The 27,107-nt window shown below is 50.2% G+C and overlaps 1 protein-coding gene across 4 annotated transcripts in view; it reads left to right on the forward strand.

Annotated features, from left to right (window-relative positions):
• The window catches only part of CEP112 (centrosomal protein 112), a 2,536,355-nt gene that overhangs the window by 1,001,020 nt on the left and 1,508,228 nt on the right, over positions 1-27,107 (forward strand). For all 4 annotated transcript variants that reach the window (XM_085617276.1, XM_085617275.1, XM_085617278.1 and 1 more), the window contains one exon: positions 1,052-1,111. In XM_085617276.1, coding sequence (XP_085473402.1) covers positions 1,052-1,111 — 60 coding nt within the window. The remainder of the gene's footprint in view (positions 1-1,051; positions 1,112-27,107) is intronic.

The following is a 27,107-nucleotide window of genomic DNA, read 5'->3' on the forward strand; positions in this document are numbered from 1 at the left end:
TTACCCTATTAATATAAATTGCAAATGCTACAGATATTCATCGTCAGCAAACTTCCAGGTTTAATTCTGCCCAATGATCCCCCATATTCTCTTAATTAAAATAATAGCTGTAAAACAATAGGAGGCGTAACCTGACTATACCAGATCATTTGAGTTGGTAACATAAAATAGACGTCTTTTAACTGGTTGATAGATATTTACATATGGAAGAACAGCACACGGTGCTGGTGGTGGCAGTTATAACCAGAAATGTGACCAAACACAAAAGAAAGGTCATAGACAAATTATTGACAGTTGTAAATGAAATCGCGGAGCAATTGATTAGCCATACATTTGCAGAATTATTTCCTGTACTTCATTGGAGTATCACTGTTCTTTTGCTTTTGATAATTTTGTGGTCTATAATTTAGCACCGCCACCACCATGTGGTCACTTTTTCACTGAGCACGTTCAGAAAAAGGATTTTTCTAACTGTGTCCTTTTGTGTCTGTGACCCTCTTTTAATTAATATAAATTATTTCTAGCTTGATGCAGTTTCATGGCCATTGTTAATTGTGTTGTTTCCCTTTGGTATTTATATTCAGCAAAACACTCAAAATATTTAATTCTACACTTTCAAATTGATACCTTCAGTGGATACTGGCATCCATAACAGAGATGGGCAAGTATATTGAGCGATTTCTTACCCCTTGCAGCTAAAAAAGCCAAAATTGCATTTGTTATCATAAAATGTCATAGACCCATATTTCTCCTTCTATGTGTGATATTACTTTACCCCACTTTGCTCTTTTCAATGCTTTCACATCCCACTTGGTGACCGAGTTGTATCTCTTTACACATAGGCAATGACAAAAGGTAAGACAGATGGAATGTGGCACAGTCCTGTGCCTTAAGCACATTTCTGAGACAGGTTGTGCTTTGAAGGACTTAGTGAAAGACTGGACTCCAATAACATCATGCTTCTTCTTGTGCACTTTATAGTTCGGAGATACTGTAAATTGTGCAGTATTTGCTTGCAGATACTAAGACCAATTTATCTATTATATTTCAGGATAAAGAAATCAAGTTTCAGCAGGAACTGCTTCTTCAAGAGCACCTCCATGAAAAAAAGGTAATACAACTCATTGTAAAGTTTTCAGTTTAAAATGAACTTGGGTTTTGTTAAATTGTTGAGGTTATTTAGGATGCTCTGGCCATTAAATAGTTTGATCTTATTGACCACAGGTATACAGTAACATTCCTTGTTAATCGAGTAGCACTGAAGGTTGGAAATAGTAGGTGACTTGCTGTCTGTATACCTGTGGTTGCTACCTCTGGAATGAATTCCGAGAGCTTTGTGGTTACATTTAAGCAACTAGCATGAAGATCATGGCAGGGTAGAAGGTCCCTGGAGCATCAGTGGATACTACTGGAAATGTTGAGTTGATGTTAAGGCTGACTTTCTAGCTGCAATGATGATTTGAAGACCTTCTTATCACATAGAACATGCTATAACTAAGAAATTACTGATATTTACAAATGGTGTAGGCTCTCCGCTTCTGCATTCAACGAGAATGTTCATGATAAATTATTGGTATGAATGGACACTTTTTATACTAAGGACAACACTTTGTTTTGAGCAACAAGCTTAATTTTAGTAAATGTTTTCAAGTGACTTTTATCCACTGTACTATACACCAAACCCACGATGGAACTTGCTGCACCCACTCTGCTAGCGTCCATCTTACCAAAAGAGATCTCTTCGGACCCCAAGGATGTACAAACACTATACACTACTTGCTGGGCCATGGAGGAAGCTCCAGCGACTTTTAGGTGGGACCCTTCTTTATTCTGCAGCCTTGACACGGACTGAAATCCCCTGGCTTCCCATCACCTGTGAAAAGCTGGTAAAGTGTTCCTTATCACGACACAGTCTCCACACCTTTGGGGATCTGTTCTCAGAGGAACATGCGCTAACGCACTCCACAGACCTGCTCTTCGGTGTTGCCTCAATCATAGACCTTTTTATTATGCACCGCATTCACAAGACCCTGCAGGCTACTATACTAACCTGCCCAATAGCTCCAGACAAGTTCACCCCTAACGTTAGTGATCAGTGATATCAATGGAATACATCTGGTGTACAGACTTTATCGAGCTAGCGTTGCATTGCTCCTACCTCAAGATGCAAAACTCAGATCGACCGTTAAACGGGACCTTGGGAGGCCCCTCACAGCTAAGATGTGGGCTGCGTCCTGCAATCAAACCCAGATAATGTTGTCCAACCATCACCACAAACTTCTGTACTTCAAGTTTCTGCGACAAGTGTACATTCTTCTGATTACCACAAATATAACTGATTGCCCTCCTCATATTTTCTGAAATGCCATACTCCTGGAGCAGATTTTCTCCACATGTCTTGTTCCAGTAGATTTGTAGCAACTTATTGGGGTGAGATCTTCTCTAAGTTATCCCAAATTCTGGAGATGGATCTGGAAGTATAACCTCTTCTCGCCCTATGTATTAGATCTTCCCAAAAACATAAAATGATTTACCGCCATGATGCTCAAATTGGCCAAACGCAAATTTGCTCTTCAGTGGGATAGGCGCCTCTACACCAACACATTTGGCAACCACTACACGATTATTTACTATCAAATGCGGATCAGTCCCCGAGTGCCCACTCAGTCATATCGAACCCTACCCCTGCCACCCCATGATTAGTTATTTGGTGGACAGCAATCAGTGCCCCTTCCCAGCTCACCACTATACACATGCAGGGCCCGGGTAGGACCGGAGGGACTGTACTACATGATCTACCTTCCCGATCACGATCAGTTCACATTTCCCTTCATCACTTCCTCCCCCATTATTCGCCACTATGTACTGGAGTGTAGAGATCAACTCTTGCTTCCTATGCCCCTCCCCCCCCCCCCCAAGATAATCTGACCCAAGCAACCTTTCTTCCTACTATTGAGGAAAAAGTTGCCCTTATAGGTTGTCTGTTTTTATCTGAAAGAGACACTTTAGTGATAGATTCCTTACCGTAGAATATCCCCAGGCGTCAGACAGGATCCGGAAAGTTTTGCTTAGCAGTACCCCTGCCCGTCAGTAGGTGGCTTCATGCGGCTCCACATCCATCGCTGGCATCGTAAGCGCCGCGATGACATCACAGAGACTACTTAGGCGCCACCCATGTGCGCTGACATAAGTTGTTACTTTTTCCGCACCAGCAAGCGTAGATCCGGCTAGAGCACGTACCTTAGTCACTTTTTGACTACTCTTTTGAGACTTTTGTCTCCCCCTTTTTCCTCCTGGTGCACATAGGGATGCCTGGCTTTAAGTCTTGTGGGGCCTGCAGTCGCAACATGTCGGTGGCGAACCCCCATGATGTTTGCCTCTACTGCCTGGAGACCGACCATGACTCCCGGTCATGCCGGTACTGTCGAGCCATGGCCCGAAGGCCTTGAGGGAGCGGCGCCGGAAGCTGCTGGAGGTCCGGCACTCGTCCCAATGCCGCTCCAGGTCCAGGGACCGTTCCCGACACCGCTCGCGGGGCCACAGTCGTCGCTCCTCGGGCTCCAAGTCTTCGCCCTCGGATTCCGGTAAGCGACGACATAAAAAGAAGTCAAAGAAGCGTGTTCGCTCTCTGACGTCCCCCCGCCGGTCCTCGGATGCGGACGAGGGGGACAGGGGCTCTGCCCCTGCAGCCCCTTTGGAGCCGCGGAGTCCCGCTGCCTACTCGCCTTACCCGGGTCCGTCGGCAACTCCCGAACAGATGCAAGAGTTTCTTGCCACCATGGACCATCTTTTTAGGCCTCGAGCTCCCACCGGCGCGCCTTCGGGCCCCGCGGTCCCGTGTCCAGATCCTGTTAGCCCGCCAGCACTGCCAGCGGATCCGGCTTCGGCGCCACAGGATCCTACGCCGTTGCTTCCGGCCCTGGCGCCACGAGGTCCAGCGCTGCCGGCTCCAGCGCCGCCCTCGGCTCCGCCTCTGGTGCTGCAGTGGGTGCCGTTTGTTCCCCCCTTGCCCCGATTCCAGGACCATTTCGTCCCTGGCTGGGATCCGGATTGGGAGACGGCATCGTTTCCGACGCCGTTTGTCCCCTCTCTGGCTCCGCCGCCGCGACCGGTTCCTCCTGCTACGAAGGTGGAGGATGACTGGGAGGGGTCCGAGGACCCTCTTGCCCGTCAATGTGACTCCTAACAGGACTGGGTGGACGATCTGGAGGACGCCGGCGACCTCGATGTCTCTTCTGACCCGGGGTTTGCCTCTCCCCCGCCTACGATGGAGGAGGACGCTTCCTACATGATGGTGCCCGGTCGGGCTGCTGAGGTCCTCAATCTTGATCTTCCTACGGTAGCCCTCAAAACTAACCTCCTTACTGAGGTGCTCCAGACGGCTTCGACTTCGTTGGAGCCACTGCTTCCCTTCAACGACGCCCTCACCGGCGTCCTATTGGGCACTTGGTTGCGGCCGGCCACAGGGGCCCCTGTGGATAAGAATGTCGCCAGGCATCACCGCCCGGCGCCGGGTGACCCCGTGTTTCTGACCACTCATCCCACGCCTGAGAGCCTCGTCATTCAGGCCTCGACGTCGCAGAGTGCCTTTCCCATGGCTCCACCTGATAAGAACTCTAAGAAGCTGGAGCAGTTTGGTAAGCGGTTGTTCTCGTCTGCCAGCTTGGGGCTGCGGTCGATGAACACCGCCTGTTTGTTGGGCCGCTTTTCCCTCGCAGTGTGGGACACGGTTGCTCAGGTGTTGCCTCAGTGTCCTGAGGAGGTCCAGGCTGTGCTTTCCCAGGCAGTTGCTGAGGGTAAGGATGCGGCTAAATTTTGCCATTCGGTGTGGTTTAGACACCGCTGACTCGTTGGGCAGGGCGATTTCTACGACTGTGGCACTGGGTCGCCACGCTTGGTTGCAGTCCACTGGGTTCTCGCCTGATGTCCAGAGCTCGCTCATGGTCATGCCCTTTGATGGCACTCGCCTGTTTGGCGATAAGGCTGACAGTGCGCTGGAGCGCTGTAAGGACTCGCGGGCCACGGCCAAGTCCTTGGGTCTTTCCACTAAGAGCCCAGCCACTCCTGGGTTTCGTTCCTTTCGTGGACAAGGCAGGTGCGCCCAGGCACGTTCTTTCAAAAAGCCTGTGCAGAACCAGCCTCAGCGCGGACGCAGCTTCCGCAGGAGCGGCTCTGGGAATCAGCTTGGGGGGGCAGTCCACCTCCGCCCCCGCTGCTTCTACCTCCAGACCTTCCTAATCTGAGCTTTGTGGAGCAGCCCACGCCGGTGGGTGGCCGTGTCTGCCTCCATCTCCCCCACTGGCGCGACATCATATCGGACGAGTGGGTGTTGCAGATGATCCACAAGGGTTATTCTCTTCCCTTTCAGTCTTCCCCTCCAGCCATGCCGCCTCGGTGTCACCGTATGTCGGGAGATCACTTGGTGCTTCTCCAGCAGGAAGTTACGGCCATCTTGGCCAAGGGGGCCGTCAAGCGCGTTCCTGGGCCTGAAGTAAGACGTGGTTGTTATTCCCACTACTTTCTGGTCCCCAAGAAGGACAAAGGGGGCCTACGCCCCATCTTGGACCTCCAGAACATCAATGGCTTCATCCGGAAGGAGAAGTTCAAAATGCTGACTCTGGCTCAAGTCCTGGCTGCCCTCGTCCCTGGAGACTGGATGGTGGCGTTGGACTTGCAGGACGCTTATTTTCACACCCCCGTCCTGCCGGTGTTGCCTGCGGTTCACGGTAGGCCAGGAGCATTTTCAGTTTGCCGTGCTCCCCTTCGGCCTTACCAGTGCCCCTCGGGTGTTCACGAAGGTGATGGCGGTGGTCGCAGCTCACCCGCGCATGTTGGGGGTGTCAGTCTTCCCCTACCTCGACGACTGGTTGTTGAAGGCGGGTTCGCTCCAGGGAGTCGTCACCCACCTCCAGACTACGGCCGACCTCCTGCATTTGCTGGGGTTCTCCGTCAATGTGCTGAAGTCGCACCCGAGTCCCTCTCAGAAGCTCCCCTTCTTTGGAGCGGTTCTGGATTCTACACTGTTTCGGGTTTATCCTCCCAAGCAGCGAGTCCGGGATATTCAGGCTATCATTCCGATCTTTCAAATTCTGTCCCGGGTTTCGGTCAGGATGACCCTCCGGCTCCTGGGCCTGATGGCCTCCTGCATCCTGCTAGTGCAACATGCCAGATGCCATATGCGGGCTCTGCAGTGAGACCTGAAGTTCCAGTGGGTGCAGCATCAGGGCAACCGGTCCGATCATGTCCAGATCTCGAAGGGCACTGCACGACAATTGCAGTGGTGGATCATGAATCACGATTGGGTCAGTGGCAGATCCCTCTCCCTTCCCCAACCGGAGCACACAGTGGTGACGGATGTGTCCCTCCTGGGATGGGGAGGCCACTGGGGAGAGGTGGAGATCAGAGGTCTCTGGTCTCCGGCGTAGTCCCGGCTCCATATCAACCTTTTGAAGCTTTGGGCGATCCGGCTTGCACTGAAAGCATTCCTTCCCTCTGTCCGGGGAAGTGTGGTGCAGGTGTTCACAGACAACACCACCGCTATGTGGTATTGCAACAAACAGGACGGGCTGGACCCTATGTCCGGAGGCTCTGCGCCTCTGGACATGGCTGGAACAACAAGGCATTACCTTGGTAGTTCAACACCTGGCAGGTTCTCTGAACACCAGGGCGGACGAACTCAGCCGCCAGTGCTTGATGGATTACGAATGGCGTCTGCACTAGGATGTGGCGCAAGGTCTCTTTTGGCAGTGGGGAGAGCCTTGGTTAGATCTATTCGCCACCGAAGAGAACGCGCAATGTCATCAATCTGAAAGAAACACGTTAGTTAGATTCCTCACCTTAGAATATCCCCTGGCGTCAGACTGGATCCGGAAGATTTTTCGTCAGCAATACCCCTTGCGCGTCGCTAGGCGTCGTCTGCGGCTCCGCGTCCGTCGTCGGCGTCGTGCGCCGGAATGACGTCGTCGGAGTACTTAGACGCCGCCCTCGCGCGCTGACGTCAGTTCTTTTTTCCGCGCCAGTAAGCGCAGATCCGGGAGAGCTACCCCTTTAGTCACTTTTTGACTAACTTTTTTCGATCCTTTTTGATCTTGTCTCGACTCCGGTGCCGGTAGGATGCCTGGTTTTAAAGCCTGTGCTGACTGCAACCGCTTGATGTCGGTTACGGACCATCACCGCCGGTGCCTTTACTGCTTGGGCCTCGACCACGACGCGGCGTCGTGTGCAGACTGCAAGGCCCTGACCTGGAAGGCTAGACGGGAGCGGTCCCGTAAGCTTCTCGAGCTTCGCCACTCGGCTCCGCGCCCCTCTCGATCCCGGTCCAGGAGGAGGTCCAAGGATCGGTCGCGGAGCCGCAGCCGACGTCATCATCGATCGTCTGGCTCCAAGTCTTCGGGTAAGTCGAAGCACTCCAAGAAGTCCAAGAGGCGACACCGCTCTTCGGACTCCCCTCGCCGGTCGCGCGACTCGGCCGAGGGTCAGGGTGGTTCCACCCCTGCGGCTCCAGTGGAGCCGCAGGCACCGCGCAAGTCCCCATACCCGCCGGTCCCTGGGACTGACGCGACGCCGGCGGAAGTCAGTGCCTTCCTGTCGGCCATGAGGAGCCTGGCTCCGCCGTCGACGCCCGCTGGCGCGCCTTCGGGCCCCGCGGACCCGACTGGGCAACCTTGCCTGCCGGCAGCTCCGGCCCCAGCGCCGTCGACGGCTCCGGCCTCGACGCCGCAAGCGCCCGAGGGACCCGTTCCCGAGTCCCCGCCGACGCCGGTCGACCTCGTCACGCCTCCTCCGCCGGCGTCGACACCGGTACCACCGCCGACGCCGACTCCACTCGACGTCGAGCCCCGGTTCAGCCCCGCTCCGGGCCCGGCGCCGTTACGGCGTCGATGGACGCCGCGTTCGGCGCCACTGGAGACACATTTTGTCTATCGCCCGGCTCCGATCCTTCCTCCTGCCTACCAGGAATCGGATGATGGGGGCGAATGGGAGGGATCCGAGGATCCTATGGCCGCTCAGGCTCAACTGTCACAGGACTGGGCAGATGAACTGGGGGAGGCCAGTGGTCTGGATACCTCTCCAGACACTGGATTCATCTCTCCTCCGACTGTGGCTTCGGAGAAGGGTGCTGCTTTCTCTGTGGTGCTGCGCAAGGCGGCCGCAGCCCTTGGGCTCGAGCTACCTGCCGTGGCTGTGAGGACTAACGTCCTCACTGAGGTGCTTCAGTCTGCAGCAAGCTCCACTGAGTCTCTGCTGCCATTCAATAAGGCCCTCACTGACGTTCTGCAGGGCACCTGGTCCAAACCCTCCACAGTTCCTCCTGTGGACAGGAACGTCGCCAGGCGCCACCGCCCTGCTCCGGGCGACCCCAGTTTTCTGTCCCAACACCCTACCCCCGAGAGCCTGGTTATCCAGGCCTCTACCTCCCAATCCTCCTTCCCGACCGCTCCGCCGGACCGGGATTCCAAGAGACTGGAACAGTTCGGCAAAAAGCTGTTCTCCTCCCTTAGTTTGGGTCTGCGGTCTTTGAACACCGCCTGTCTCTTGGACCGTTATTCCCACTCTCTGTGGGATACGTTGGAGGACGTGCTGCCCCTGTGTCCGGAGGAGGTCCAGACACGACTTACCCAGGCTCTGGCCGATGGGAGGGATGCAGCGCGACATGCTAACCGATGTGGGCTTGACACTACGGACTCGCTGGGTAGGGCGATTTCTACCTCAGTGGCGCTTAGACGTCACGCCTGGCTGCGGTCCACGTCCTTTTCGGGCGATGTCCAGAGCACCCTCATGGACATGCCTTTTGATGGCACCTGCCTTTTCGGCGAGAAAGCGGACAGTGCGCTGAATCGCTTTAAGGACTCCCGGGCTACGGCCAAGTCCTTGGGCCTCTCGGCCCCGCGGTCGCAAACTTCCGCCTTTCGCCCCTTTCATGGCCAAGGAAGGGGTGCCTCCTCGCGTGCGCCTAGCCACCAGCCGCAGAACCAACCTGCGTGCGGTCGCGGACGTGGTTTCCGCCGAGGCGGTTCTGGAGGACGACGCGGTCAGCCCACATCCACCCCGGCAGCATCCGCCTCAAAGCCTTCCTAGTCCGAGCTTTCAGGCCCATTCCACGCCAGTGGGCGGCAGAGTTTGCCATCACCTGCTCCACTGGCGGTCCATCACATCGGACAGGTGGGTGCTGCAAATCGTCCGAAGGGGCTACTTCCTCCCCTTCGAGACGACCCCTCCAGCCATGCCACCGCAGCACCACCGTATCTCGGGGGATCATTTGAATCTTCTCCACGAGGAAGTTTCGGCCCTCTTGGCCAAGGGGGCCGTCGAGCGCGTTCCGAGCCCAGAAGTAGGTCGTGGTTGTTATTCCCACTACTTTCTGGTTCCCAAGAAGGGCAAAGGGGGCCTACGCCCTATCTTGGACCTCCGGAACGTCAATGCCTTCCTCCGGAAGGAGAGGTTCAAGATGTTAACTTTGGCTCAGGTTCTAGCTGCCCTAGACCCTGGAGACTGGATGGTGGCGTTGGACTTGCAGGACGCCTATTTCCACATCCCCGTCCTGCCGGCCCACCGGCATTACCTGCGGTTCACGGTGGGTCAAGAGCACTTTCAGTTTACCGTGCTCCCCTTCGGCCTCACCAGTGCCCCTCGGGTGCTCACGAAAGTGATGGCGGTGGTCGCAGCTCATCTGCGCAGATCAGGGGTTCCAGTCTTCCCCTATCTCGACGACTGGCTGTTGAAGGCGGGCTCGCCCCAGGCAGTCGTCTCCCACCTCCAGACTACGGCGGATCTCCTGCATTTGCTAGGGGTTTTCCATCAACGTGCCGAAGTCACACCTGAGTCCCTCTCAGAAGCTCCTCTTCATCGGAGCGGTTCTCGATTCGGCGCAGTTCCGGGTCTATCCACCGGAACAGCGGGTCCGGGATATTCAGGCCGTGATTCCCATCTTTCGGCCTCTATCCTGGGTTTCGGTCAGGCTAGTGTTGCGGCTTCTGGGGCTGATGGCCTCCTGCATCCTACTAGTGCATCACGCCAGGCGGCGCATGCGGGCTCTGCAGTGGGACCTGAAGTTTCAGTGGGCCCAGCATCGCGGCAACCTGTCCGACCATGTCTTGATCTCGGAGGGCACTGCACAGCAGTTGCAGTGGTGGCTCACGGACCGCGATTGGGTCAAGGGCAAGAGCCTCTCCCTTCCCCAACCGGAGCATGTCGTAGTGACGGATGCGTCCCTCCTGGGATGGGGTGGCCATATGGGAGAGGCGGAGATCAGAGGCCTCTGGTCTCCGGCAGAATCTCGTCTCCACATCAACCTGTTGGAGTTGAGAGCGATCCGGCTTGCACTGAAAGCCTTCCTTCCCTCTGTCCGGGGAAGTGTCGTGCAGGTGTTCACGGACAACACCACCGCCATGTGGTATTGCAACAAACAGGGCGGGGTGGGGTCGTGGACCCTTTGTCAGGAGGCTCTGCGCCTCTGGACATGGTTGGAACACCAGGGCGTCACCCTGGTGGTTCAACATCTGGCGGGCTCTCTGAACGCCAGAGCAGACAAACTCAGCCGCCGGTGCATGATGGATCACAAATGGCGTCTGAACTCCGAAGTGGCGCAAGGTCTCTTTCAGCAGTGGGGAGAGCCTTGGTTAGATCTATTCGCCACCGAAGAGAACGCGCAATGTCAGCAGTTCTGCGCGTTGGAATTTCCAAGGCGGCACTCGCTCGGCGACGCTTTTCGTCATGAGTGGAGTTGCGGTCTGTTGTACGCCTTTCCGCCTATACCACTTCTGCCCAGAGTGCTTAAGAAGATCAGGCACGACCGGGCCCAAGTCATCTTGGTGGCTCCGGATTGGGCACGAAGGTACTGGTATCCCGAGCTACTCAGTATGTTGACCGATCCTCCGATACGTCTGCCCCTTCGGGAGGATCTTCTGTCGCAGCAGCAGGGGACGGTCCTCCACCCGAACCTGTCCAGCCTCCACCTCCATGCGTGGAGATTGAGCGGCGGCAGTTGATGCCATTTGACTTGCCTCCTGAAGTATGTGATATCATTCTGGCAGCCAGGCGTCCCTCCACAAAGACGGTATACGCCTGCCGGTGGAACAAATTTGTGGCATGGTGCACAGCAAAGGCTGTGGATCCCCTTTCCGCCCCTCTTTCTGAGGTTCTCCTCTTTCTTCTTTCTTTGGCCCGGCAGGGCTCTGCCCTGGGCACCTTGAAAGGTTATCTTGCTGCCATCTCTGCCTTCTTGCGGCTTCCTGATCAGCCTTCTCTTTTCAAGTCCCCTGTAGTTACACGCTTTCTAAAAGGCATTACTCACACGTTCCCTCCTGTCCCTTTTGTAATGCCTCAGTGGGACTTGAATCTTGTTCTCACATTTCTAATGTGCGCTCCCTTTGAGCCTCTTCATAATTGTCCTCTTCGTCTGCTGACGCTTAAGACTGCTTTTCTGGTAGCCATCACCTCGGCTAGACGGGTGAGTGAGCTCCAGGCTTTATCATCAAAGCCTCCTTTTCTCTCTGTTCATCCGGAGAAGGTTGTCCTTCGGCCTCGTCCCTCCTTTCTTCCGAAAGTGGTGACCCCCTTTCATCTTGGGCAGTCTGTCACCTTGCCCACCTTTGTGGCATGGTGCACAGCAAAGGCTGTGGATCCCCTTTCGGCCCCTCTGTCTGAGGTTCTCCTCTTTCTCCTTTCCCTGGCCCAGCAGGGCTCTGCTCTGGGCACCCGCAAGGGATATCTTTCAGCTATTTCTGCTTTCTTACGGCTTCCTGATCAGCCTTTTCTTTTCAAATCCCCTGTTGTTTCTCGATTCTTTAAGGGCATTTACTCACATGTTTCCTCCTGTCCCTTCGTAATGCCTCAGTGGGATTTGAACCTTGTATTGACCTTTCTGATGTGCGCTCCCTTTGAACCACTTCATAATTGTCCCCTTCGTCTTCTCACTCTTAAGACTGCTTTCCTGATTGCCAACACCTCTGCTAGACGGGTGAGTGAGCTCCAGGCTCTCTCTTCTAAGCCTTCTTTTCTTTCTGTCCTCCCGGACAAAGTTGTTCTCAGGACTCGTCCTTCCTTCCTCCCTAAGGTGGTAGCTGCCTTTCACATCGGACAGTCTGTTACTCTGCCCACCTTCTTTCCACCTCCGCATCCCTTGAAAGAGGAAGAGAGGCTCCACCGTCTGGACCCAAAGCGGGTGCTGTCTTTCTATCTGGACCGCACCAAACAGTTCCGGGTGGACGACCAACTCTTTGTTGGCTACGTGGGCGCTAAGAAGGGGCGGGGCGGTGCACAAACGAACCATCTCTCGGTGGGAAGTTTTGTGTATCAAGGCATGTTACTCCTTAGCTAAAAAGGAACCTCCTGTAGGGCGGAGGGCCGATTCCACTCGGGCCACAGCGGCGACCACTGCCCTGGGCCGGGGAGTCCCCTTGCAGGACATCTCTCAGGCAGCAACGTGGGCCTCGCTGCACACGTTTGCCAAACACTATTGCCTGGACAGCCAAGTCCGGAGAGACGGCTTCTTTGGCCGTTCTGTTCTCAAGGACTTTCTGGTGTTATCTTGGTTCGCAGACCCACCACCGGGGTTAGTATTGCTGGGGTATCTATTCTAAGGTGAGAAATCTAACTAACGTGTTTCTTTCAGATGAACAAGTTACTTACCTTCGGTAACGATGTATCTGTAAGAAACATTAGTTAGTTAGATTCCTCACCGACCAACCCATCCTCCCCGTTCTGCGAACTGACATCTAGGGTTAAGGTTATCCTTTTCAGGCCCCTAGATTTTCTTTTTGGCACCAGTGTCGGTCTTTGCATGGCTCTGCATTCCTGGCGCGGAAAGCTATGTACAAGAACTGACGTCAGCGCACGAGGGCGGCGTCTAAGTACTCCGACGACGTCATTCCGGCGCACGACGCCGACGACGGACGCGGAGCCGCAGACGACGCCTAGCGACGCGCAAGGGGTATTGCTGACGAAAAATCTTCCGGATCCAGTCTGACGCCTGGGGATATTCTAAGGTGAGGAATCTAACTAACTAATGTTTCTTACAGATACATCGTTACCGAAGGTAAGTAACTTGTTCGTTCTGCACGTTGGAATTTCCAAGGCGGTACTCGCTCGGCGACACTTTTCGTCGCGAGTGGACTTGCTGTCTGTTGTACGCCTTTCCGTCTATACCACTTCTGCCCAGAGTGCTGAAGAAGATTCGGCGCGACCGGACCCAAGTCATCCTTGTGGCTCCAGATTGAGCACGAAGATACTGGTTTCCCGAGCTACTCAGCATGGCGATCGATCCCCCGATCCGGCTGCCTCTTCGGGAGGATCTTCTGTCGCAGCAGCAGGGACGGTCCTCCACCTGAACCTGTCCAGTCTCCATCTCCATGCGTGGAGATTGAGCGGCGACAGTTGAAAGCTTTTGATCTTCCTCCCGAAGTCTGTGATGTCATTCTGGCAGCCAGGCGTCCCTCCACTAAAACGGTATACGCCTGCAGATGGAACAAGTTTGTGGCATGGTGCACAGCTAAGTCTGTGGATCCCCTTTCTGACCCTCTTTCCGAAGTTCTTCTGTTCCTTCTTTCCTTGGCCGAGCAGGGCTCTGCCCTGGGCACTATCAAAGGTTATCTTTCAGCCATCTCTGCCTTTTTACGGCTTCCAGATCAGCCTTCTCTTTTTAAGTCCCCGGTTGTTAACCGTTTCCTGAAGGGCATTATGCACACGTTTCCTCCGGTGCCGTTCATAATGCCTCAGTGGGACTTAAACCTTGTCTTGACATATCTGATGTGCGCTCCCTTCGAGCCCCTTCATACCTGTCCTTTGCGTCTTCTTACTCTCAAGACGGCTTTCCTGGTCGCTATCACCTCTGCCAGAAGAGTGAGTGAGCTCCAGGCTCTTTCTTCTAAACCTCCCTTCCTTTCTGTTCATCCGGACAAGGTGGTTTTAAGGACCCGTCCTTTTTTTGCCAAAGGTTGTCACGCCCTTCCACATCGGGCAGACCATCACTTTGCCTACCTTCTTTCTGCCTCCTTCAAGGGAGGAGGAGAGGCTCCACCGTCCGGACCCAAAACGTGCGCTCGCATTCTATTTGAAGCCTACACAGCAGTTCCGGGTGGATGACCAGCTCTTTGTTGTCTACGTGGGCGCCAAAAAAGGTCGGGCTGTGCACACACGGACCATCTCGCAGTGGGTCGTTCTGTGTATCAAAGCTTGTTACGCCTTGGCTAAGAAGAAGCCTCCTGTGGGGCTGCGTGCCCATTCGACCAGGGCAACTGCATCCACTACTGCTTTGGGACGTGGTGTTCCTTTGCAGGACATTTGTCAGGCAGCTGCGTGGGCATTGTTGCACACGTTTACCAAGCATTACTGCCTTGACAGACAGGTCCGGAGGGACGTCTTCTTTGGCCGTTCTGTCCTCTGTGACTTTCTGGTGTAGCCTTGTTCGCAAACCCTCCACTGGGGTTGGTATTGCTGGGGTATCTATTCTAAGGTAAGGAATCTATCACTAATGTGTCTCTTTCAGATGCACAAGTTGCTACTTGTGTAACGATATATCTGTAAGAGACATTAGTTAGTGATATATTCCTTACCGCCCCACCCATCCTCCCCGTTCTGCGACCTGATTTTATGGTTAAAGTCATCCCCCTTTCAGGGCCCCAGTTTCATGGCACCAGTGGTCAGTTTCTTGCATGGCTCTGCGCTCCTGGCGCGGAAAGTCGTGTACAGAACTGACATCAGCGCGCATGGGTGGTGCCTAAGTAGTCTCCGTGACATCATCTCCGCGCTTACGACGCCAGCGACGGACGCGAAGCTGCATGATGCCACTTACTAACGCGCAGGGGTACTGCTAAGCAAAACTTTCCGGATCCAGTCTGACACCTGGGGATATTGTAAGGTAAGGAATCTATCACCAACTAATGCCTCTTACAGATATATCGTTACACAAGTAGTAACTTGTGCGTTACGTTTACCTGCCTATTGCAAATTGTCGGGCATACGATAAATGCACTGTATCATTCTGTGATGATTACCCCTAATTGTGCTACTGGTATTAGCCTTCTTGTTTCTCTCTGCTTTCTACCATGCCGTACTACGATACATTGTGATGTGCATTTATGCAGTACATGTTAGTGCATGATCATCCATCACTGTTTATACATACTATGGTTGTATGCCTGCCATGTTGTCTTCTTTGAAAAACAATAAAAACAGTTTGGAAAGAAACTTACTTTGAACCACTGGACAATTGTTTTTTCATCAGAAATAAGTGCATGTTTATTATCACCCCCTGTGACCTTTCAGTCAGATAGATATAACCTTGAAGAGAGTGTGATTTTTCTAGTCTATCCAACAGATGCATGCATAAAAGTTCTATTGTTCATTGAGGTCCTGAACTGACACCCATCACTTCTCAACATTCTGACAGACTGGATGTAAGAATTTGGATTATTATTTGGGGTTTGGCGACTGCCGACAACAACTTATTCTCATAATCTTTGTGTGCTGCTACTGGGGGTTTCTGTGTGCGGCCGGGCTTGTGCTCCGCTGAGCACGCTTGTTGCTCCTTCACCCCTCCATCCTGCGACCGGCCGGGCTTGGCTCCGCCGGCCGGACTACACTTCCCAGCATCCCCTCACCCGGTGACGCTCCCGCCGACCAGCTTCCCGCGCCTGGAGGCGCTTAAAACATCGAACGGTAGCTCGTCCCGCGAGGACGCACGCGGGGCGCGCCGGGCTAAGCCCGGGCAAAGGGCGGGCCGTCTGTGGCCGTCAGGGGCTGAAGGAGGCTGAGCTGGGCCACGTCCCTTTCCTTTGCAAGAACTGTGAGTACATATCCCGGTTTTGTACCCAGCAAACTATGTCTACGCGCTCTGGTAAGTTGTTAAGGAATGAAGGCGCTAGTGGGCCAAATGCAGCAAGCCCCATTATTGGATCTATGGACCGGTTTATTACCAGGGTGGCGGCGGTGATTGAAAAGGAGATTGCCATGTCTGAGCGACGTCTATCTGAGGTTTACCTCCCCTCAAGACGTTCATCCCTGGGGGTCGACGCTCATTCATCATTTATAACTCCCAGTACCCTGGTTCAGGCTGCTACTTCGCCTAGTGTGTTTAGTACTTCCACAGACCCACCCCAGTTGGTAGGCATTGAACAAAATATAGGTAGGTTAGAAAGTTTGGCTGCTCTTTTTCCCATAGTTACCGTGGAGCCTGACAGTCTTGGTAAACTGATTGCATCACCATCTATTAATACCCCAAGTGAAGTCATCAGTGATCTGGAGCCCTTAACATCGTCCACTTCGCCCTTGGCACTACCAGAAGGGGAGACAGTTAGGTCCCCCAAAAACTCCCAAACACCAATCATTAGTCAGGAGAATAGGCCCTTGAGTAAAAAGGCTCGTAAACGTAAAAAGGGCTGCCCAGTTAGACAGGCCGCTCTCTATCAAAGTTTAAGAAAGCCTTTTGGAGTAGGTATGAGAACTACAAGGGGAAAAGCTATAGTGAATAAGCCGGACATAGCTGGGGATGTTTTGAACCCTTCCGAGGAGTTATACCCTGGTGCAAATAGTGCAAATAGTGTGAAACTTTTAAAGCTTCCTGATTTAGCAACGGCAGAAAACATTTTTGAGATGGTTTATAGCCTCTTGAATCCGTTGCTAACTCAAGTTAAAAACCTTGGGGAAAGGATAGACAAACTCGAGCAATCAACCCTTGATGGCTTCCACTCACTTAAAGCAGTAGTTAAACAAATAAGTAGAGTGACCGTAGCTAAGAATTTGGTTGCAAATGTAAACGAGCCTTCATCTCAGCGAGTCCCTAAGCACCCAATATGCTGCGATGAGGGAGCTTCTAATAGTCCATCAACTTTGGCCCCAACATCTACCCCAACTCCCAAAGCAGGACCCCAGCAAAAGGGTTCCATAACCCACATAGAGCCCGTTAAAAATAAGCTTAAGTCTCCCCATCAAAAGCAGCCTCAGGAACCGAGTGGCATATTGGAAGTTCGCAAAAAGCTAGGGGTATGCACTAACTTTAACAGGCCAGCCCTAGAGAAAACCCCTAGGCCCGTCCCCCATGCTACCACTACATCTACCCTTTCACTGGCCTCTAGTAAGCAAGTACAACGAATCCCCCCAGTAAACCTTCCTCCAGACTGTCAACCCTTTGCGGCAGTCATGGTTAATGTGCCCCCTCTAAAGGACGGCCAGTTGGAAAATCATCAATCACTTAAGAATAAGTGTATCCACTGGCTAAAGGCAAATAAGCCAATCCCACTAGGTGTGGATGGCATTATACTGAGTGTCCGTAGAGTGGACTGGGTTGGACAGGGGAAAAAAACGCAGGAGGGGGACTGTATAATTATAAATTTTCAAGATCCAAGAGTGGTACCATCGATTTGCACCCCTATTCCCAATATGGGGGTTCCGGGGGTTAAAGTGGTAGATCTTTCCTTCTTTTACCCCAGGCAAATCGTTGATTTTACCGGTGGAAGTTTAAGTCCCCCTGTCCTTGGCCTGAATTGGGATGGGGTTTCAGGGGACTCCAGGGAGAAACATCTGCGGCCAGCAGGACCGATCTGACTGGAAGTTGGGCATAGAGTAGATTTAGTGGAAGCATTATCATTTAGTAATATAAATCCTACTAGTGGGATAGGTGATCTTGTACCCGACTTGCATGACCCTCGCTTTCCTCATGTGTCTCCGAGGAGCTCTACAGGTGGGGGTATTCCGGGGCCCTGCGACATATCAGCTGTGACGGACCCTGCCTTTAAGGTTTTCAGCTGGAACGTCGCAGGGATTGCAGGAAAGCTGGCCCTGCCTGACTTTATTGCTCCGGTTGACGAGCACTCTCTGTGCCTTTTCCAAGAGACGTGGAGTTGTGTGCCGGTCCACAGGGTGGGTTTTTCCTCTTATTTCGCCCCTGCGCTTGTTTCGTCTTCAGGGAGGGGGCGCCCAGCGGGTGGCCTCCTTATTTGGGTTGCGGCATCTCTTGATTGCAGAATTATGGAATTCCCCACAGGTTCTCCTGACATACAAAACATCACCCTAATAGATCTAAGGGGGAGAGTTGTTTTAAACGTTTATAATGTTTATGCCCGGGGAACCGTGGGCGGGAGAAAGTCTCCTGTAATATCTCTACTCGAGACTTTGTTAAATAATACCCCATATAAGTCTCGTATATTGGTTGCAGGTGATATGAACTGTACGTTCGAGCCCTTGGGCTCGGACGTTTCCCTCGACCAAGAAGAGGAGGATTCCAGGCGGGGGATTCCGGCTCTGGAAATTCCACCGATTAAAAGGTGGTCAGAAGTGGCGCTTCAGTTATACTCCCTGAGCCTCGAATTCAATCTAAGGGCTGCTAATGGGAGGACACCCTCGGATAGGGTGGGCGCCCACACTTACAATAGGCCTGGACATACCTCTAGGTTAGATTATTTTTTAGTAGATGTATGTCTGTGGCCCTATGTGAACGACATGCAGGTGGTCCCCTCGTCTGAAAGCGATCACAACCTCCTTTCTTTGAGTATGGCCCAATGGTGGCGAGACTCAAGTAAGGATACTATTAATCGGGTAACAGCACCACCTGAGGTCTCGGAAGTCTCCCCTTGTGGTAGGCGTATTAAATGGGCCAAACTGGTTTTATCAGAGGGGAAGCTTGGAGAAATACAATTTCACCTAAACCATACGGTATTAAACCTCGGAATATCCTCGGAGGGCGTGGGTAGAGTGAGTGCGCTCTTTGTCTCCCTGATTGAAGCCTTAACTAATGTCTTTACTCTACACTATAACAAATTGGGTAATAAACATTCTAAAAAACCTATTGATGGCTGGTATACCCAATCATGCAGGGTTTTTAAGACTAAGCTAGTTGAGGCGATCAAAGCTAAGTCCCGCCCTGTGATACAGGAAGCAAGGAAGGCCTACAATAACTCCCTTAAATTAGCCAGGAGGGAGTGGGAAGACAAATATTGGGATGACCTGCTCCAGGCCAGTAAATCCAGGGACTCAAGGGCATTCTGGCATCTTATAAGTACACGGAAAAATCCCGATGCACTTGTGAGACCCTGTAACATCCCGCCACAAAGCTGGGTAAAGCATGGGGATTGTAATGTGGGGGTGGATCTCACTCGAATAACTGAACCTCATGCCTATGATCTCTTTACTCCGTTAGAGCTTGAGGGGGTTATAGGGTGGGTAGCCCCACGCAAGGCTGCGGGTCCCGATGGCCTCCCGGGGGACCTTATGAGGGCATATCCAGCGGAATGGGCACGGGTCATATCAGCACTACTTAATGACATCATGATGGGAGGGGCAGTACCAGAATCCTGGAAAGGGGCGGTGGTGGTCCCAATTTACAAAAAAGGGTGCAGGGAAACACCGGGGAACTACCGACCCATAAGTCTGATCGACTCCACCCAAAAGATAGCTGGTAAAGCCATCCTTGGAAGGATTCTCCATTGGGTGGAGGAGAACAAAATTCTTTCAGACTTTCAGGCAGGTTTTCGGGTTGGAATGGGGACAATTGAGCAGGTGTTTAGGTTGGTATTATTGGGGTGGAAGGTGGTGGAACTGGGCAAGGGCAGTCTTTATCTGGCCTTTATAGACCTGAAGACTGCCTTTGACCTAGTCCCCCGGGAAGATCTTTGGAGGGTACTTCATGAGTTGGGCTTACCCCCTTACATCCTGTCACTTCTCATCAGCCTTCATGCCCATACCTTTGCCCAGGTTCGTTGGGGCAAAAACGGTGAACTCACTGAGAAGATTCCAGTCTCTAGGGGCGTAAGACAGGGCTGTGTCTTGGCACCCACCCTATTTTCACTTTATGTGAATGGGGTGGTAAAACATCTTCAACAAGAACCAGCCGACGCCCCCTGTCTCGCAGGAGTCCGTATCCCCACCCTGCTTTTTGCGGACGACACGCTCCTGATTTCGAAGACCCCTCAAGGTCTCCAGAAATTATTAACACGATTTCAGGAGTTCTGTGGTGCAAGAGGATTAACAATAAATGTGGATAAAACAAAATATCTAGTCCTAAATCCTCCTAAGAAACTGGGCCGCCCACCGACTCTAAACTCGATCCCCCTAGAGAAAGTAGCCGAATTCGATTACCTCGGTATTCGGATCACGGATAGGATGTCTTGGGCAAGACATATTGACAAAATGGTCCTCAGCCACAGGAGAGTGGGAGGTGCCCTTATGAGGGAGTTCAGGGCCTCTCCAAGGAGATCACTCACCCCAGTAGTTGATATTTACAAGGCTAAAGTAGTGTCATCAGCCTTGTATGGGGCAGAATTGTGGGGTCACTGTTGTTTGAAAGACCTAGAGACAGCGGAGAGCAAGCTATTGAAATCCCTTATCTCCGTGCCCCTGAGCACTCCATCCGTACCTGTCCGGTTGGATATGGGCTGTAAAAATATTAAAGACCAGGCCCAGCTTCGCCCGCTTTTGTTATGGACAAGAATCTGGAGGGGTGAAGAATTAAAATCTTATGCTGATGCCCTGGGGGAAATAATGAGTTTGGGGGGTTGGGCTAAGATAAAGTGGCTAAGAGATACTAAAAAGCTTCTGGAGAGTGTCGGTCTAGGAGGCTGTTGGTCATCACGTTCAGCCCCTCCAAAAGAAGTTGTCAAGGCGCTTTATTGGAACTGGTGTACGGAGCGGACAATTACAAACTCTAATCACTGCAAGTCGACTGTCGCCTTTTTGCAAATTAAAGACACTGTGGTTTTTGAACCCTACCTGGACTTGATAACTCTCCCTTTTGATCGAGCCCTTTATTTTAGATTCAGAGTCGGATGCCTCCCCCTAGGTGCACTGGTATCGTGTTGGTCACCTGTGCCCCGTATTTCTTCCAACTGTGCGTGTTGCCCAAGTAAGGCCGAGACCATTGTACACGTCTTATTTGTTTGCCCGGACTATGCAAGGCCTAGGAGTGTCTGGTTGAAACCCCTTTGTCGCAATATGGGCACACGTAGTTACCTTGAAGCCCTGCGTATCTTAACTACGGACACTTCCCCCCTTTTAGTGTGTGGAATTGCAAAATTTTTAAAGTGGTCCTGGCTTATTCGTTGTAAGAGACTGTCAGTAGCTGTTTAATTCTCTTTTTAGATAATTTATTGCGGGCAATTTATGTCCTTTTATCTTCTTATGTATTTTCTACTGGCTTCTTGTTGCTGTGTTTTTTATGTGTCTATTGTAATAATTGTATTTTTTATGTGCTTACAAGATATCTTGCATATCGAATAAAAGCTTATGACTGACTGATAATCTTTGTCAGGGTAAGCCCTGCAAGTCACTAGATTAACCTGAGCTCTGCACCCTGGTAACTATGGCATGGAGCAGACAGGCTTAACTGAGGGCAGTTTGTAAAGTATTTATGCAATAACAAAACTGTAATAAAGTCAAAATGCAAAACAATAAAAATCCCAAACCAAATTAGAAAAATAGAGTAACATTTATAAACAAAATGACACAAAATTCAATAAGTGGAACTGAAGGTATGAATTTTTAAGGTTTTAAGTAGAAATAGCACCAAAAAATGCAAAGCGCCAATATTAGCCAATGTTCATGGTAGACCTGAACCTAGGTGCAATTGGAGGTAGACCGTAATGGAGCGTGGGTCAGATACACCAACCAGGTTCATCCTGATCAAAGATTTTAGCTTCTTACTTAGCCTTTCAAATTCCAATCGACCAGAAGAGCCCACTTCTAAAGCCAACCAAGGACCTCAGAGGAAGCACTTTGAGACTCTAAAGGTGTCAGGCGCTGCCAACAACAGGGTCCAGGTCCAGTTGCCACTGGTCAGCTGGGTACTTAAAAGAAAAGGCCTCTTGCTGCTTCTTGTGTCCCTATAGTCACTCCAGCCAGCTGGCCGTTAGAGTCCACTTCTTTTTCCTGGGTATCAAAGGGAACATGTCCAGTCCTGTAGGGCTCCTTTCATGTCATAGACAGTAGTTCCAGTCCACTTTTGATCTTTCGCAGGTCCAGAAAGTGCTCCAAAGCGGGTGCCTGGAAATGCTACTTTTATGCCTGGCATGAGCTAGTGAACGGAGATGAATCTAGTGCTCCTTACCAATGGGGTAAAAGATCCAAGACCCTGACCTATGTACTTTTGTAATAGTTCCTGTTTGCCTTACTGCAAACAGGACCAAAATGCAATGTGTTAGGGCAAATACAAGATGGGAAAAGTCTTCGGCCACATGTAACTGGGCTCTGAGGGCTGTGAGTGTGTGTTGGGAGTGTTCTATGGTAATCCCAGTACCTTCCCACATCTAACACTAAAATCCAGTTTAAGGCAGGCACTGTACCCACAACAAACCCTGAGACAGAAATCTGGCAGGGCAAATGCAAGGTCCGTCAGCAACCAGACAAGGGATCCACAAGAATTATCTTGGCATCCTGTTTTCTCCATTTTAAATGTGCCCCAGGTGTTGCAAGTGGCTTAAAAGACCTCTCAGGCATGATTTGACAAGTGTAGTGTCACAAAGGATGCCCATATCCCCTCTGTACATTCCGAGGAATCTTTTCTGCCCATTCAGGTCAGTCTATTATTTTTGAGAGGCATTTCATACTTTTTCACACCTATTCAATGCTGAGCCACTGGCTGGGCTACTGCTGGAGATCTAATGCAAATTAGCCTCCAGGAATGTCAGGCAGGGAAAAGGTAATGTTCTTAAATTTACTTTTCCTTAATATTTATTACAAATCTGGCTTAACCATTGAAATGGATTTTTAATAACTATTAAAACTAAAGGTTTAATTATTTTTCTAACTGGTCCTTTTTCAGTGTTAGCGGTATTAGTATTGTAATCTGCACTGTGTTTTTTTATTTTTTTACATAGGACAGGTAGACCTTCCACAGTAAAAAAATGCTTTTTGAGTCTTGTCATTGTAAGGACATGGTGATATTAATTGTCTCCAGGCTCCACTTTTAAATACCATACATCATACCTTCTGGGCTACAAAGCTTACATAGGGCTAACATACTAATATTTAACAAAAAGGTTTTTCACTTGTCTAAAAGGGTTATTTTAACATGTTGCACTGTAGCAGTCAGGCTAAACAGGTTAGGCCTGAGTCATGTTATCACTGCCACTGTAGTGGATGGCACATTAAGTGCTGCATTCTCCAAGTGGCATATAACTTCCAGGCCATGGGTGCAATTTCTAATCCATAGATGTGAAGCTTACAGGCAAGTTCAATGTATCGACTAGGAACAAGCCAAGTTAACCATGTTTAAAGAGGGTGCACATGCACCTTACCTCTGGTTTGCTGGGGTAAAGTGCATAGAGTTAAAAGCCAGCAAAAATATAGTGTCCAGCTAAAGAGGAAAAATCTGAAGTGGCGACGCAGAAAAGGCCGATTTCCTACACTGTTATTCCAGTTTTAATGTTAAGTCTGGGCGAGGTGAAAGCAAACAGAGTAGAACACACATGAAATAGAAGAACAGGGAGGCAGCTAGGTCAGTGTTTCCTTACTAGTGTGGGGTGCCATAAGCAGTTTGAAAAGGGGATAAATCGAGCCTATCGTGGCACCATCTCATTTGTTTCGAATGTTTCGGAATATTGCCAGAAGTGTAACCGATGGCATGATACCATGGGCCTTTATTGACATTCCTTTCATGGATCTTTGTTTTAAGTAGCAGGTCAGCAGCATTCTTCAGTTGCTTCAAGTGTGTATTTTGTTTTAAACAACAGCCTTCCTAAAAGGTTACCCAGCATAGAAATATAGGGAAACATTGATAAAGACACGTATGGAATTTGCCATTCTGTTGTCATTTTTTAAATGCCACCGATATGCAACAAAAGAAACCCTGCTGTTGGATTTAGCACTTTCAGTGGAAAGTTTGCTTATGTTAATTATGCTGTTTTTATACAATTGTTAATATACCTAATAAATCCAGTCATATCAAGTATCAGCTTGGATGGCAGCATATTAAACAAATATTGTCAACACCAAGTGTTTAGACATTTGTATACTAGAAATCTTTCCTCAAGTGTCAGCAAGGCACACATAAAGACACAAGGGAAGCAACCATGCAAACATCCTTTACGCACGCACACTGCACAAGCTTCCTTGTATACAGAACAGGAGCTACATTGGCATGTGCAGTTTGAAAATCACCACTTACATAGAATAGGAACCGCATGGGCGTCAGTAGTCCAAGTCTTTCTCACATGTATATAACAGGAACCACATAAGCATCAGTAGTGCAGGACCTTTTTCCCCACACACAGAACAGGAACAGCATGGACATCCGCACACATAGAAGATGAACGTTATGGGCATCAGCAGTGCAAGCCTTTCTCGCATGCATAGAACAAGAACCACATAGGTGTCAGTAGTGCAGGCCTTTCTTGCACACAGAGCAGGAACTGCTTGGGCATCTGCAGTGCGAGCCTTTTTTCGCACACATAGAACAGGAACAGTGTGGATATAAGTAGTGCAAGCCTTTCTCAAATGCATAGAACAGAAACCATATAGGCGTCTGTTGTGCAAATCCTTTTTATACACACAGAACAGGAACCGCAATAGCATCAGTCGTGTGAGCCTTTCTCACATTCGTAAAACAGGAACCGCATAAGCAGTGCGAGTCTTTCTCAGACATGTAGAACAGGAGTACATGAGCATCAGTAGTGCAAGCCTTTCTCATGCCTGTAGAACAGGCACCACATAGGCATCTGTAATGCAAACCTTTCTCGCATGCATACAGAACAGGAACCAGAAGGGCTTCAGTAGAGCTTCCCTCCCCTCTGTGCCCTCCACAGACTGAAGATGGGGCTTTGAATCCTTCACACTATTTGCAGTGTAGGCACATGGATCCGCTCCTGTCAAGGCAATGAGAAACGGGGTGCACGATCTAGCAATCTAAGGATATGGGTGGAGTCTATCTATTCCTCCAGTGGGGCCCTTCACTTTAAAGATACACTCCTATACATTTAAGGAGATTCTTTCAGAACCGCAGAAATGGAAAATGGGTTGTAAATCTTCAACGAGGTGGCATTAGTGCGCTGTGATCGTTCTCCATGGCTTGGTCTTTGTATCCCTCAAACAGGACTGCTGCTGGTATTTTCTTGGTTCCTCGTTGATTTTGAGTGTTATGTTGAGTTCTCTTGCGCTCCGTTTACAGATATCGATTTACCGCTTTCATGCTTGATCATGCATTAAATGTTGAGGTTCCCACTTACATTTCCCGAGCAGTTTATTTAACTAACACATATGGCACACACACAGAGACATGTGCTTTCTATTCAGCAAGCTGTTACTCTGTGTCATTATTTCAGGTACATCCTCCCAAACGTTTTCTCACTTTTCCACCGATTAGCCGGGCTTTTGTCAGAGGTACCTCTTTGTACTCACAGATCAAAGGGAAGGAAATGGACGCGCTTCACTCATTATTTCATGTCAGAATCCCTTTTTTTCTTCATTGTTGCTTCTTCCTACATTATTTGTTTTCCTTCCACACAGAGAATATGCAGCATTGTCTCCCATTATTTAGAGATCACTTTAAGATGCCGCATTTGGCATCCAGGTCAAATTGCATCAATTTCCTCGTCAGAAAATACCTTTTCACCTTTTCGGTAACAACAAAGTGGGAGTTCCTGGATACCTTTGAGTTTAATCCACCCTGTGTCCATCATTGAAAACTTGTGTCTGAATCATTATCTGACGGTATATAGCTACAAAAAGTATTTTTCAGTCCAAAGCTACTATTTGAAACCCTGATGACATAATTGCAATATCACAGGTTTTGTGTAAATCATGAGTCGGCCTAGTTATAGAATAATTTACATAAACTACAAATCTGTGGCTCGAACCAAAGCATACTTCACTTGAACTTATATCTGCCTCCATGTAGAAGGTGAAACTGTTTCAGCACAACAACAAAAACCACAGTGTATTTTATCTGTTAACTCGCCTCTTCCTAATAATCAGCCAGTTCTGCTTTTTACCTGTGCTTGTAATTACAGAAGTGCCAGCCTGCTTAAAGTTGCTGACTGTAAAATGTAGACTAGCTGAAATTCACCCCATTGGCATGGGACCATTTAAGCTATAGAAACTCCTTTTCAGATAGAATTGTTGCCCTCCAGATAGATGATGCAAATTCCACTTAGACCCAATTAAGTGAAATGTAAACGGGAAGACGTCTCAATGCCAAATTATGGACACCAGTAATGTCGACAGGTGCTTAACGTTTCCACACAGAAATCTTGTAATGGTACTGGCCCACAGACGTGTTAAAACTAGAGTTAGATTAGTTAATTAATCAATGCACACCATTGCATGTTTAAATGAAGCCCGTTTCGGTTTTACTGCTGTCAAGAATTTGGTTGTGAGATTTGTGCAGATTTAAATTTTGACCTACAGTCGTTGAAACATATGGAGAGTGCTGAAAGTGGTTAATTTATCATGAATAATAAGACAGGCTACCGAATGTGAGAGGAGGGTTTGATTGACAGGTATCGATGAAGAAAGCCTCATGTATGAACTTTGACTACATCTATAAGCTTGAAGGTCCACAGGCAGCGTCGATATGTTGGTATCTGCAGAAATTAAAATAAATTTCAAAATATATGGCACCAGGGGTTATAACCAACATTAGCTCAAACATTTCATTAAGGAGCCAGGGTTCTGATTTTGTTGGTTTTGTGCGGCTGCATTTTTTGTCATGCTATGTGTCAGAACCCCTTTCAGAGAGCCATTAGGCTCAGCCCTGGGGTTGTCCTGAGTGGTATCCGAGTCCTTCTTTCCCTTCTTGTGGGGATGGTTATTCCCTATTTGATGATGAAGGTGACTTTCAGAAGTAACCCACTCTAGCCACCACGCGAAAAGTCTGAATTTGGCCATAAGAGTTAACTTTCAGCAACTTCACCAGCTTATTTTGTGTAAGTCCTTGCGATGCCTGGTGGTCTAGAAAATTGTTACTTGGACTTATGACAGCCGGTGACTGTTGGAGTACCAAGGAGAATCTTTAGGGGCTCCATCCCCTTGTTGCTGGAGGACCGTGACATCTTGCGTTCTTTTCCGACGATGCGTCGCGTCCGCCAGTCTTCGGACGGCCTGCGTTTATGACAGACGTCTCCCCTGCAGATTCCTCGGCTGTCAGTGTTACCATGGTAGTGGTCTTCTACGGCGGCCCCCTCGTG

The sequence above is a fragment of the Triturus cristatus genome, chromosome 7 (assembly GCF_964204655.1).
Source record: "Triturus cristatus chromosome 7, aTriCri1.1, whole genome shotgun sequence".
NCBI lineage: Eukaryota > Metazoa > Chordata > Amphibia > Caudata > Salamandridae > Triturus > Triturus cristatus.